At 33.0% G+C, this 16,370-nt stretch overlaps 1 protein-coding gene across 1 annotated transcript in view; it reads left to right on the top strand.

The window, feature by feature from the left end:
- Positions 1-12,940, top strand: part of LOC113802283 (LITAF domain-containing protein) — a gene marked incomplete in the record, with an annotated part of 19,979 nt that extends 7,039 nt beyond the window's left edge. Inside the window, 2 exon segments of the mRNA XM_070141069.1 lie at positions 8,496-8,649; positions 9,064-12,940. Of these exon segments, the coding sequence (XP_069997170.1) occupies positions 8,496-8,649; positions 9,064-9,172 (263 nt within the window).
- Positions 12,941-16,370: the final 3,430 nt, after the last annotated feature.

Raw genomic sequence — 16,370 nt, 5'->3', positions numbered from 1 at the left:
TATCATATTAATATAGGAATAAATGTATATGAAGAGTTGAATGGCATTGAAATATAATTAGACTAATATAATGTGTCTGGAGTTGTTTTGTATTGAATCAATATTTATTTTTAGTATTGGAGCTTAGCTTTGCTTATTTTAATATTTTTGTGGTATATACATATGTACATATACATAAGTGTGTTTAGTAACAACTTTTGATATATTTAGTATTATTTTTTAATTGATTCAAATACTTTGGATGGGTTGGGATCAATATTATATTGATTCATACAGAATTGATGTATTTCAAAGGATATTTATGATTTATGTGTATTATAGATGTGGTTATAGATATTACATACCAGTACTGTATAGCATGTCATCATGAGTATTTTTTTTTTTTTTTTCAGGCATAGTTACATGTACAGTGTACTATTTCTTATATATTTTATATTTTCATGGTTAAAAAGCATGTGCAGACTGCTCTCAAATACATGTCAGACAATGATTGAAGTGTCATATGAACAACATAAAAGAGGTATCATTGCATGTTGCACACTGTTCACTTTATAGGGGTTGGGTTTTGTTTATTGACGGTCTCCCAGGCAGCCTGACAGGGACACTGAATTCCTGAACAACAGTGGCAGTGAATGTAACCAGCCAGTAAGGTGATGTATTTTGTCTCAAGAATTGGCCCACAATAGTATGCACCAATTATTTTAAGTGCAAGAGTTGAATTCCAGAAAAAAGGAAGGTGTTTTTTGCTTATTGAAAAGGGAATTTGATTTGATGTGGAATATTAGTTGAAAATAGTGATGATAACTGTCAGGCCCTTCCTGTGGCAAGGAATGAATATAAAGATGGCAGCATTAACACTGCCTTTCTAGAAAATGGAGGAACATATTTTGCCAAAGCTTGGATGGCATTGAGGAGCACTGTGTTGAAAAGCAATGGTAGTGCCCCATTCCATGAATGGGGATGAAGATAGCCCAAAGACTAAGAGTGCTTCCCAGCTTGGAAATTCACTCATTGTACCTAGGAGGGCGAGTGAAGGCCTGCACTCGCACGATGAGCCTCTTCCACTATGGGCATGGTATTCTCAGCCAATTAAAGATGACCGCAAGGGCTCCCTCACAGCCCCACTTACCGCTCCCAATACCCCCACCTCTTTCCCCCTCGACTCCTCTTTCCATGAGGCCATCAGGCAGCGTCTGTTCAACAGTAGGTGTAGTAGGATTTTTAGGCACTTATTTTTATCTTATTTTATTTTATTATTATTATTTTTATTTACACTTTTAATTTTGAGAAATTTTTTGAAGTGTTGTGATGTATTGAAACTTATTTTTTGCACATTTCATTCTGTTGTGATACAAACCTATGAGAAACATTCAGTATTGTTTTGCATCTAATTGTTGTGAGCTTTTACCCAGTTTTCCTTTTCGAAATTCTTACCTTAATCGTTTTTGCTTTTACTCTGTCCATCTATCAAAAACTCTACCATGACACTGAAGTGGATGGATGTGTTGATTCGTTATGAATGAACTGTATGAAGTTAAGAAATCACCTTTACTTTCTGATGCAGCCTTTGCCTTACATTAAGTTGAACATCTGTTAGTTGCTCAGCTTTTGTGTTGCTATGAGTGTGAGCAGCGATTACTTTCAGTTAACTGTAATATTGATAATGAATAAAACCAGCTTTGACTTGGTTGATAGCTGTAAGTGATCAGTGATATACATAGGTATTTCCAGAGAAGATATACTGATTTACGTATTTCTTTTATTTATTGAACCCTATTGTAATTGCTTGCTTCTTTTGATGTAACTTTTGTATATGGCATAACTTGAAGACAAAGGTCTAATTGAATGGAAGAGAAAATTATTTCAATAATCTCTTTGTTCTTTGATACTCAAGGCATCTAATATAATATGTATATGTCGCTGGAATTAATGCTGTAAGATATGTATCATGGATGATGTTATTCGGCTGATTGTTGTAGTTTGATATCTCTTGAGAGGAAAAACAAAGATTGTAAAACTGCTATACAAATGTGAAGACAAAATTGAGTAGCTCAGTATTGTATACTTTAGGATCACCGTTCTTATTTCCAGTTCAAATTATGCCCCCACCTTAAAAAAAAAAAAAAAAAAAAAAAAAATATATATATATATATATATATATATATATATATAAATATATATATATATATATATATATATATAATATATAATATATATAATATATAATATATATGATATGTATATATATATATATATATATATATATATAAATATATATATATAAATATATATATATAAATATATATATATAAATATATATATATATATATATATATATATATATATATATATATATATATATATATAATATATAATATATATAATATATAATATATATAATATGTATATATATATATATATATATTTATATATATATATATATATATATATATATATATATATATATATATATATATATATATATATATATATATATATATACACATTTGTTTGGATTATTTTAGTCAAACATGATTATTTTGTTTGTTTCATTTTCCTTTAATGAAAATAGAATTGATTGCTTTCTTAAATTTGTTATTTTGTTTTTACGAAAATGAGTTATAGGTTATGGACCGTTTAGAGGGTGGAGAGTAAAAGTTTAGTGATTATGCTGTGTATGGTATTGTATGGTACTGTAGTCATATTAGAAAGTAGCTTTTATTATGAATGAATTTGTATTGTTGAGATATACAGAGTATTGAAGTGAACTCTTTGGGAGATAATAATTAGATCCGAGAATATCAGCCCAAGAGATTAAAGCAATCACAGATGAGAATTTGCTTAATATTAGACTTTGACGATTTTCATGACTAACTGGTTAAATGTAATCATCTCAATTTTATGTTATTTTGATACTGACCACATGAACATGAAATTTTATATTTATTTATTTTTTATTATATAATGTATGAACCAGAATTTTGTGCACAAGGTTACTTGATATGAAATGATTGTGAATTAGGACATTTCAAGTGTTGTAACAGCTACCCTTGACAATCCAATACAGACAATAGATTGAATGACTTATCCACAGATACACTAGAATTTTGAAGTCATACTTTATATAGTTTCAAGACCATTGATAATGACTTTAAAGTATCTGTGTGATTTCTTATTAATGCAGTATGACATAGTGGGCATAGGGACATCCATTTGTTCTAAATTAAGAAAAAAATAGGTATATATATCCATCACCGTTGCATACTCTTGGCTGTAGGAATATAAGAGTATTGATGATGTTCTTGCAGCAACTCACTTCGACATTCCTTTTCTCTTGTTATGCTTGCACATCAGACACACAACAGACACATATGCACCAAACATACAAATACCAGACACAAAAACTCACATCAGACAGACAGGTCCACATTAGACAGAAACAGAGCAGACACACACACACACACACACACACACACACACACACACACACACACACACACACACACACACACACACACACACACACACACAGACAGACAGACACACACACACACACACACACACACACACACAGACACACACACACACACACACTCTCCCACACTCCCACACTCCCACACACACACACTCCCACAGTCACACAAACTCACATCAGACAGATTCACACTAGACAGACAGAGGACACACACACACACACACACACACACACACACACATACACACACACACACACACACACACACACACACACACACACACACACACACACACACACACACACACACACACACACACACACACACACACACACACACACACACACACACACACACACACTCTCCCACACTCCCACACACACACACTCCCACGGTCACACAAACTCACATCAGACAGATTCACACTAGACAGACAGAGGACACACACACACACACACACACACACACACACACACACACACACACACACACACACACACACACACACACACACACACACACACACACACACACACACACACACACACACACACACACATATATATACAACACACACACACACATATATATAACACACACACACACATATATATAACACACACACATATACAACACACACACACACACACACATACAACACACACACACACACACACACATACAACACACACACACACACACATACACCACACTCCCACACACACACACACTCCCACAGTCACACAAACTCACATCAGACAGATTCACACTAGACAGACAGAGGACACACACACACACACACACACACACACACACACACACACACACACACACACACACACACACACACACACACACATACACACACACACACACACACACACACACACACACACATATATACAACACACACACACACATATATATAACACACACACACACACACACATACAACACACACACACACATACACCACACTCCCACACACACACACTCCCACAGTCACACAAACTCACATCAGACAGATTCACACTAGACAGACAGAGGACACACACACACACACACACACACACACACACACACACACACACACACACACACACACACACACACACACACACACACACACACACACACATACACACACACACACACACACACACACACACACACACACACACACACACACACACACACACACACACACACACACACACACACACACACACACACACACACACACACACTGTATACATATATATATATGTATATATGCTTATGTATACATATATATGCATAGGTATACATATAAACACACATATATATATAATGTTTTTTAATTTATATAACACTCATGGAAAAGAGGTAGTGTCTATGGTCTATGGAGTATCATCTTCCCTCCTGAGCACTTAAATTTCTCATTTCTCTCTCTTTCTGATCTAATTAATGAATATTGATTTTAAATCTTATATATCTAGTAAATCAGTCCTATAGTAGAATACACCAGATGGGAGAATTTTGCATCCAGAAACACATCTGACTATCATCATGGTAAATAGCTTTCATCCATAGTCGATGAAGGGATGCAAACATTAAATCCCATTTTCTACGAATTTGCTGGGATGCTCATTTTCTCCTCTAACCCCAATCCATTCACCTTGCTTATCAGTATCGTGAATACCCCCCTACGCCTGAGCTGTAGAGGCAGATGACGAAAAGTGAAGGGCACTTTGAAAAATTTATTGCACTAAATTGAAGAAATGATAACGATTCATGTTTGATATGATGACCATTTATCCCCCACGTTATGTCAAAATATAGAAAAGCCAATTTACAAAATTATCATTATTATTATTATTATTATTATTATTATTTTTTTTTTTTACATTTTTATATTATTATGATGATTTATGCAATCCCTATTTGTAATAAAGGTTATTTTGAAAAGTAGCAAAAAAAAAAAATAATAATAAAATGTAATGCCTTCTTTTATTTAAAGATTTGAAGGGTCTTGTAATCAACACACTCATGACAGGAGCCCCCGGCAGTATACCAAACCATGCAATGTGGTAAGAGTGGAGTTGCCTGCTCAAAATAAAAACTAGAAATGTAGGAAACAAACAATTACTCCACTCTCTGTGTGCAAGCCTACAGCATAAACAATTTTTTAGATAATGAGGAAAAAAGACACTTTAAGTCTGCTTTCAAGAGGCTGTTTCTTCTCAGCCAGGGCTAGATAAGCACACTACTGTTTAGTGTGCACAACTTGGAGCAGGCACCCATCCCAGCATGAGGGATAGTCTGCCATGACATGATAGGATATTATCCCATCAGAAATTGGGGTTAATAATAAGGATAAAAGATAGAAAGAAAAGGAAATGGGGGAATCTCTTTACTTTACATCTGAATTGATGTTATATTTTTTGTCAGTAGAATTACAAGACCCTTTTTCTAAGGTTACAAAAAGTTTGAATAACCAAATGATATTTGCTTATAAAGAATTATGATGGTAGGATTAACCAATCGTGTGCGAACGATTTCCAGCCAAGACTGAACCATTTCTTTTCTCTTCTTTTCCTTCCTACTTCCCCTCCGCAGCTGGTGCCGTCCCCATGGCTCCTTTGTATGTGCCCCCACAAAGGGTAGAAGTTCAGGGGGTTCAGTACGGTGCACAAGTTACGTCCACTGCGTATCCTCCCTTTGGAAATGGTGTGTTGCGTCGTATGAGACCAAATTCTTCTCTGGATAATTTGTTGCTGCTTGCCTGAAATGTTGTAGTGTATTGTGAAGCACTTGCTTTGTGAGAGATTTGTTATCCTCATTATCATTGTTGGTATTATTACTGTTATTATTTTTATTGTTATTGTTATTATACTTAATGTTATTATCATCATTATTATTATTAGCGCTTATAGTTAGTGTTGTTCCTATCATTATTATTATCACCATAGTCATTGTCGTTTTTGAGATTTTCATCTTTATTGGCATTACTACTTTTTCATTTTCATCACCACTACCATTTTTGTTGTCATAATCAGCATCTTTTTGAATTCGCAGAAATTATAGAAGTAATTACTCTTGGTGTATTCAGCCAATTTAAAGATAGTGTTGCGCTATTAAAATGGCATTCCCTTTATAATTTTCCCTAAAGGGGGAAATGGGATTATATTCGTGTTATATATATTTACTCATCAATCATCCTTTTTTTTTTCTTCTTCTTTTTCTTCTTCTTCTTCTTCTTCTTCTTCTATTTCTTTTATATTTATATAGGCTATCATTTTACATACTACTTTATCTCTTCTTTTTCTTTGTGTTATTAGGTTGTTTACTGTCTGCATGAACCTACCTATCAATAATGTTTAATTTATATTTAAGAATTGAGTTTCATGTACAAATTTTGTTTCTTCATAAATATCCGAGATGGAAGTTCACAGCACTGATGAAAAAGAGCAATAGAAAGGTGTAGATATTGAAGCATGAGCAAATTCACTTAAAAAGAAGTGCACAGTTATTTTTCCCTTATTTTATGTCTTTCTTTCTTTCCTTTCCCTCATTTTTGTTTTGTCTCTGTCTTTTTTCCAGGATTATATTTGATGATTTTTTTTTTGGCTTATTTTGATCTCTGCATTCCACTCCAAATTGCACCAAATTGGATGATATATGCTTGGTTGTGCTGTGCTGCTAGTTTTTTGGTCATTCTATGCATCTGTAGTATGTTCTGTATGCACTAGTGCTATAAAGTATATGCTATTTTTTAATTGATTTTATCTATTTCCAGGAAAAGTCTATTCAGTATGATGTTTCATGATATATGTCTTATATGCTATTGTTTGTGATGTGATCAGTAAGGAGACTTGTTAATATCAAGGGCATCATTTCAGCTTTTTCTGTGTTATCAAGCACATCATTTCAGCTTTTTCTGTGTAGGGGGAAGGCTGGTGAGTGAAGCAAGCAAAATCAGGTTTTGAGATGCTGCATACCCCCCTGAGAAAATTTTTAAAACTTAACTCTTCTAGAAGCAATTTTAAACTACAACCAGAGCTATAAAGGTGTAATTTAGGGTGTGGCCCTTAGGGGGGCTAGCTAGACCTTCTTGCTTCAATATAAACAGTGCTTGAAGTAGTGTATGGATTATTGACGAGTTCTTTTTATATGTGCTCTTTCTTGACCATCAGTGTCAAGTTTCGATATTACCATCATATTCATCATTAATTCTACTCTGTGCAGAGAGGGGAATGGAGTCTTCATCCTCTTTTGTTAGATCTTTTATATATGGAAGATTTCTTTAGAACAATGAATGAAGGCAATTCCCATTTATTCAGTTCAAAGAATGCACTCTCATTCAGAGATATTTTCAGAACAGAAGGGTAAAATAGGGTATCTTTTTGGGCAGTACTTTGTAAATATATTGGAAATAAGTGATTCATTAATTAGTAAATAACATATTTTCTACTGTCAATTTTTTTATGAGATGTATATAATACGTATATATATATATATATATATGTATATATATATATATATATATATATATATATATATATATATATATATATATATATAGATATAGATATAGATATATATAGATATATATAGATATATATAGATATATATAGATATATAGATATATAGATATATAGATATATAGATATATAGATATATAGATATATAGATATATATATATATATATATATATATATATATATATATATATATATATATATATATATATATATATATATATATATATATATATATATATATATATATATTTCACATGTAACTATCTGCATTTTAATGTATCTGTTTTTTTGTGTCTCCCTACATATTGATGTATCTATCCATTTCTTAAAGTTTGCCAATCTGAATTAGTTAGTCTCGGTATGTGATATGGCAGTATGTATCAATATGTGTGTGGGTGTGTATTTAGTTATTTACTCATCCCTTTTCAACTGAAGTTACAATAATGATTGTCTTTTTCTTATTCAGACCTAACATTAAGTTTTCTTTTCCAAGTAGCTGCCCCAACTGCTATTGTGACAACAGTGGTTCCTCTGGGATCGCAGTCAACGCACATGATCTGTCCACATTGCCATTCCGAGATAGACACTGCCACCAAAACCTCTCCGTCCGTGGTAGCATGGTTGTCTGGGTGCATTATTTGCATCCTAGGGTAAGTTCAGATTTATTTTTCTTATTCTATTCAAATGGGAGTGTCTTATAGTTTGATATGTGTGAGGATGGGCATTTGTATAAGGCAGTAGATTGATTAAAGTAGATTATTTTGCATTTTATATAAAAGACGGTTACCCAGGACTATTGATATGTATTTTCACCCCTTACCTGGTAGTTTTTTTATAAGAGTTTTCATAATACATAAATTTACATCCTGTGAGTGATTTCATGCGCATTCATGATTTTCCTGGTTGCTAACCTGTACTTTTATAGCTGGCTTACCTGCACCTCCTTGTTTTTCACCACTTTAACCTTTGTGTATGTTTCTGGCCAAATATTTCTTATCCCACCAAAGAACATCATTAATTTTGATAATATATTTTTTTTCTCTCTCTTTTTTTCCCTCCCACAGGTGCTGGCTTGGTTGCTGCCTTATTCCCTGCTGTATTAACGAGTGCATGAATGTCGAGCATAATTGCCCCAACTGCCAAGCTTTCCTGGGCAAATACAAAAGAGGATAGAAACCAGCATTTTAACCTTCCACACATCTCACTGTTAATGGTGGTTATTATGTGACAGTCAGTAGCAGACAGAGCAGATATATATAGAGATATATATATGTATAGTATATTTATTTTTCTCATTCTGCATATTTTATATTTTCAGTTTGAAATGAAAAGTTAGAAGGATTATGATGTTTTACACACATTCATGCATTGGTATCATTGATAGTTTTTTGGTTATTCTGCAATGTGCAATAGCCTTGCAATAGTAAGATATTAGAAAATGTGTGATGTGAATGGCTTCACTTTATGAATAAGGATTGCCATAATGAATTTTCTAATGTATGTATCCAGAAACAAAAATTTGTACCGCAACATCATATTAGATGTAGATTACTTATTTTAATAGGAAGAAGATAGTAACTAAAATCTACAGCAGTAGCCTGCTGGTAGTAATGATTTTCATGGAGAATTAACAGTGAAGTTCAACTGTTTTCTAAATCTTATTTCATTATTACATGTTGGATGTAAAAAGAAGTTACAAATTAGGGTCCCAAACAAGTATTGATAGTTTATAGACATTTCACTTTCTTTAGACACAAATTTTATAAAGTATCAGATCTCTTTTAATACATGGAATGAAGAAGGAAGAAATATTTTAGATTAGGTAATCATGTTGGTATTACTTATTCTTCCATGCTTGTATATGAAGTGCCTTGCAGATGAGTTGATTTTGAATGGATATGCTCATCAGAATAGGAAAGGAAAGTTTACCCTTATTTTGCCTTTGCTATTACTTACTGTCACATATATTAAAGAATATTGTGCAAAGAGGAGTTTCGAATCTATTTGTGAAATAGGAAGTAGTTGCCAAAGTTTTGTTGCTCTCAAGACATGATTTTGTTGGTAACGTAATTCTGAATCTTATACAGTATGTTCCATTAGATTAAAGCAGAAATAGGAAGTACGGTACCTCATCTTTTATCTCATTTTCAAGACTGTCATTTGTTATATGAAATCCAGACCATATAAGGAGTTATTTTTTTATTCATGGCAGTGTCATCTTAGCATTAGTTGAAGAGCAGTTATGTTGATATAGGTTGAGAAGACTTTATTCTCAAATTTATTAGGTATTTTATATTTGTATCTTACATGTCCAATGCATTTATTTGCATTGATGCTAAACCCAGAAAAGATTTTTTTTTTTTTTTTTTTTTTTTTTTTTTTTTTTTATTATATTTATTGGTTTAGGATAATGTCATTGCATTTAAAAGACTCCATATATTTTGTGTTGTTTAGCTATAAACTTCAGTCACTCTACTATTTAAATGGCAGTAACAATGACTTTTGGGTTGTAAATTCTTCAGAACTTCAAGAAAAGGTTTTGACTGTTATACAATAAAGAAAAGCAGAGGATTTGATATTTATTAATTAGATTAATTAGAATGTTACTATATGCATAGGGGATTGTTCTCATTACTGAACCATTCACAAAATATTAATATGTGTGCATCATTAACATAAAAAGATTTATGAATTTGAAGTATTGGGAATTGCATTAAAACCTTTAAGAAGTAGAGCGTTTCTCTTTTGAAACTAAAGCGACACTAACGCCATGTATGAGTCTTCAGTAAGCTTTCAAAGGTGTTCAAGTATATGTATCAGTATTTCATGGAATCTCAAACAATATGAAATTAATAATGAAAATACAATGTGTGGTTTTACAAGAAGTGTATGACATGCTGTATTTTGCATTATAAAGATTCAAGGTACAATATTAGTAGTATCTTCCAGTGTTTCAACATTTTCTTTGTTATATCATATACTTTAAACATTAGTCATTATTTTTAATTGTTAGCAACCCACCATATACATCTTGTTTTTAGATAACTAGGAATTGTTGAAACATTAAGATAGTACCAACAGATTTTTGAAACCTGACATTGTTATTGCTATTATTATTACTATAATTTTTATTTCTATTATTATGTCTATACTGTTGTTATTATTATTATTATTATTATTATTATTATTATTATTATGATGATGATAATTATTATTGTTGATTATTTTTCATTGTCATTATTGTGCCTGTTATTTGTTATTGTCATTATTATTAATTACGGATATCGGTGCTTTGTAGCTAATTATTAATAATAAGAAAGTGTACATTGGTTATTTTCATTTGTATTTTCTTACATTATGTAATTCTAATATTATTATTATTATTATTATTATTATTATTATTATTATTATTATTATTATCATATTTCACATAAAGATTTGGTGCACTAAGTGGATTTACATGATGTAAACAAAGCTCATATATTTTCTAACATGGCTAATCTATGTAATATGAAACTTTTATACAATAGAATAATTGATATAGATATCAGTATCATCGCAGATTGTGTGATGAATAGACGGATGTTGCACAATTGAATTTACACAGTTTAACCATGTTGACCACTATCATACAGGTCTTTGTGTACCAAAATAGATAATTCTATATAGTTTTATTTCATCTCTGTAAACAAGTCATCTGTATCTTACTCATTAGACTGTAAGTCTTGTGCATGGTTCTTTTAAAACTGTATTCAGACACTTTTTATTTTTATTTTTTTTTCCTTAGCTGAATTAACCAAATATCTCAACCAGTGCCTAATTGGGAAATGGTATATAAGCCTATTTTTACGGTACTTTTCGAAGGCAGTGAAATAAATGTCTGTAGCCAGTATTAGCTTCCCTTCAAAAATGAAAGTGCTTTTTGGTTTTATGTTCTGACTAAGTGCTCACTGGACGTATATTTCTTTTATATTTGATTTGCTCAGTGATGTGAGAATACCAGATATGAATTATATACTTCCTAGTTAGGCAATATTTACTTTTTAAGTGACTTCTTTATGCTAAGTAAAGGCTTGGAAACAATTTTAAAATGTTGCATATTAACAGACTTGTAAGCATATTATATGTGTTACCATCCATGTTTATGTTGAAAGTGACACCATGACACCAATAACGCAATACAAAATTGCAATGGAAGACTGTTTCATTATTTCCTTTCCCCCTTATTTGAAACTGATTTTAACCCACTGTTGCTGGGATGGTTACAATATGTGCCATGTCTACTGTGTCCTCGTTTATTGGTTTTCTTTACGCAAAGATGGCTCAGCAAGTTCCTAATCACCAAGGAGTCATTTACTCTTCGTACTTAGTTCAACTGTTTACCCTTTTCCTTGTTTTTTGGAAAGATTATTTTTTATTTTTTATTGCTGTTAGTATTTTTAATAAAATTATAATGATCATAATGTCAACAACAATGATAATAACATGGGTACTAATAGCCTCTAGAGAAAAATATTTTTCCCGAAAACTTAAGGGGATATCAGCAGAGGACACGAAGACAAATTAATTGGCTTCTTGGTGGTAGAGCCTTTGTGGAGCCGTCTATGTGCAAACAAAATTCACAAAAGAAAACCACAGTATACAGTGTGATTACCCTGCAACAGTGGGTCAACTGCTTGATGTCAGATGACCCAAAGGCAGCTATTCCAAATTGAATCTCAATCTATTCTACATATATTCTTGGTTTATATTAGTGTCATTTATCATTTGCTTAGTCAACTAGAGAAAAATGTGAGAAATAAATGCCAGTTCCCTGGTATTTTTCATGTTTAACAGGCAGAATATTTGGTGTTTACATTTTGAAAGTAATTTTCTTTTATATATACACTACACGCCTTTGTTATTTATAAGCAAGTACTGAAAATGAAAGAAAGGCAAATATTTGTTTGTTTTTTATTTATTTCCTCCTTTTCAGTGGAAAGGTTGTTGCTGTTTTTCATAAACTAGCTAGAAAGGAAGGGAATATTTTGAATTCATATGTTTAATATACAAAAATATGGGGACAGTTATATTAAATAATAAAATGCAAGGAAATGTGTTAATACATTACTTAAAAGTGCTTAAACATAATGGCAATTGAAATGCTTTACAATGCTCTTTAAGGATTCTGATGTATTGATAGGTATTAATAGTTAAGCCATATTTCAGGGGTGTTAACTCATAATGCTTCACTGGTCAATTTTTGTTTCAGCTACCTTCTTAACAACCAATAAAGACTCATAGCTGGCTTTCCTGGATTATGTTATAGAAATGTGTGATGTGTGGCTGTACACAGAGTTTATTTTACTTATTATATTTAAATGTTGAGGTTAATGGTAACAAAATATATATCACATAATTTTCCTTTATGATGATCATAATTTCACAGGCAAATAATTCTTGTCAAAATGCTTATGACCATCCCGAGGGCATTCTTTCCATACTTTTAGAAAATAATACAGGCTGTTGATTGCCTCGAAAACTCTAGTAGAATAATCATGAAAAGTTATCAAAGGATCAGTATATGAAGAAAGTTGTATATGCATCATAATTTATGGTATCAACAATGCAAATTTCTACCATGGTTAGTATGAAGGTATGGTATACCATACATCCTTTTTTTAATTATCTAAACACATCTTATTCTTATCTCCCATGCATTTGCACGAAATAAAAAATTGGCGAGAATGATGAAAACAGATCATAATGAAGATGGAAACTAATAATCTAACAGGTAACAGTGGCAAACATACTCATAATGATAAAAATATTTAAAGCATTAGCATCAGCTCCCCCTTTATTACAAGTCAGCCAAGAAATTTTCATAATTTTATAGCCAACCAACTGGCGTACCCAGTGACAACCAAATGATAAGCGATGATAATACTGACTTAGGTTCTGTTTCGACTGTCATGCAATAAACGTATATAAGCTTTAAAAACGTTTACAACTTTATGATTCCCATTATCCTATTATTTTTGGGGAATGACATTTCCATTATATTTCTAAAGATTCTGTCGGTGCTACGGTAAATACTGAATATCCGACTTATCCTCATATTGTAAACCGTGAGCAACTACTGAATTCCAAGATAAAATGAGCCAGACCACCGACCGTCAGAGCGAATGACGCGTCCACGCAAGCACACACACACACACACCTGAATCTGAATAATAGAATTTGTCTTTAAGCTGAACTCTATGCTCTCTCATACTCTGTCTACATATCCCGTTCCGTGGTAGACTAATTAGCATGTTTTACTCTATGTATAGATATGACAATTTGTGAATTGGTCTACCACAAAGCGTTATACGGAGACAGTTAATGATAAATTGTATTATGACATCAGGCTGGCAGAAAGGCAGCGTTAGAGACAGAGACATATAGACATATAATGAAAGAGAGAGAGAGAGAGAGAGAGAGAGAGAGAGAGAGAGAGAGAGAGAGAGAGAGAGAGAGAGAGAGAGAGAGAGAGAGAGAGAGAGAGAGACAGACAGACAGACAGACAGACAGACAGACAGACAGACAGACAGAGACAAACAGACAGACAGAGACAGACCGAGAGACAGCGAGCGAGCGAGCGAGCGAGAGAGAGAGACAGACAGAGAGACAGACAGAGCGAGCGAGCGAGCTAGCGAGAGAGAGAGAGAGAGAATGAGAGAGAGAGAGAGAGAGAGAGAGAGACAGAGAAAGAGAGAGAGAGAGAGAGAGAGAGAGAGACAGAGACAGAGACAGAGACAGAGACAGAGACAGAGACAGAGACAGAGACAGAGACAGAGACAGAGACAGAGGCAGAGACAGAGACAGAGACAGAGACAGAGACAGAGACAGAGACAGAGATAGCGAGCGAGCGAGAGAGAGAGAGAGAGAGAGAGAGAGAGAGAGAGAGAGAGAGAGAGAGAGAGAATGTGGCACCAGTGGTTGTAAATTGAGACCAAGGGACACTTTCAAACCCAGCGGCCAAACAGACTGCATTTTCCCCGTGTCCCCCAGCCAGCCACATCGTAGACACGGAAATAATTTTATCATATTTTGATAAGATGAATGGTAATTATAATAATATTGTATTTGAGAACAGTATCTAAAGAATAAAAAAAAAGCATAAGCATACGGTACTGATAACGACGATAACAATAACAACAATGATAACACAAACAACAATTACCTGGGCATTCATAATCCACCAAGACAGCCCAAACAATCGAGAGATATTGTACAGGAAATACAATTACAGTTGCTGATCTCCCACAGGTGCTAACCTTCAATTGGCATCTTCAGCGCACATCGCGGTGGTATTCAGAAAATTCACTGAATACTGTCACTAACATGATAGGTGACATATAACCTTACCTGTCATAAAAATGTCAAACACGTGATTGAATATAGACTGCTTGGTCTGTTTTTAGCTACTTCATCAGCCTTTTGAAATGACTTGGGAAGCTGGTAGGTTACGGGAATTATGAAGTACGTTATTTTTGAATTATCTTTATTTATTCATTTATTTATTTCTACTTCAATTCTGCTTCTGTGTCCGTCTGCTTCTCTCTCTCTCTCTCTCTCTCTCTCTCTCTCTCTCTCTCTCTCTCTCTCTCTCTCTCTCTCTCTCTCTCTCTCTCTCTCTCTCTCTCTATCTATCTATCTATCTATCTATCTATCTATCTACCTATCTATTAATCTTTACTTCAGAAATCCCACGATAACGGCATACGCACTCAACCCTTATATGGCAGTAATTGCCTTAAAGAAAATAATAATCTCATTTGTCGAAATAGTTTTCAAAGTCAGGATCTGGTTTGGAATTTCACTCCCTCGATCTCTCATCCTCAGCGCCTGAGTCAAATGTTACAAGTTAATTGCCGTTACTTTCGGAATTTCAGGCCTGATAAGACGCATGGCCGAAAAAATATCAAGGTTCTAACATTGAGTCACAAGGCTGCTACTAATATGAAAAAAGGAACGAAGGGAAAAATGTATAATCAAATATTATTATCACTTAAATGCAGGATATAGAAGAAGAAAAAAAAAATGATTAAAGTGCTTTCAGAGTAAAGGTATTTTTAGAACATGTAACTTTGCTCATATCATTGTGATGTAGGTGACTGCACTGATACAATAGTAAATCCAATTAATATTTCTAATTTAGATCTGATTCCACTCATTCTCCAAAAAAAATTTAATACATAATGATGAACATTATTCACATGAAAAATACCGATGATTGTCATAAACGTACACAGAATAACATCAAATAAAAGGCTAATTTTAGTATAGAATCATTATATGGTAGCAAGAAAAATCATTATTATATAATGCAGCAATTTCAGGAATATAA

The sequence above is a fragment of the Penaeus vannamei genome, chromosome 27, assembly GCF_042767895.1.
Source record: "Penaeus vannamei isolate JL-2024 chromosome 27, ASM4276789v1, whole genome shotgun sequence".
NCBI classification, from domain to species: Eukaryota; Metazoa; Arthropoda; class Malacostraca; order Decapoda; family Penaeidae; genus Penaeus; species Penaeus vannamei.
This window is presented reverse-complemented; position numbering and strand designations above follow the sequence as displayed.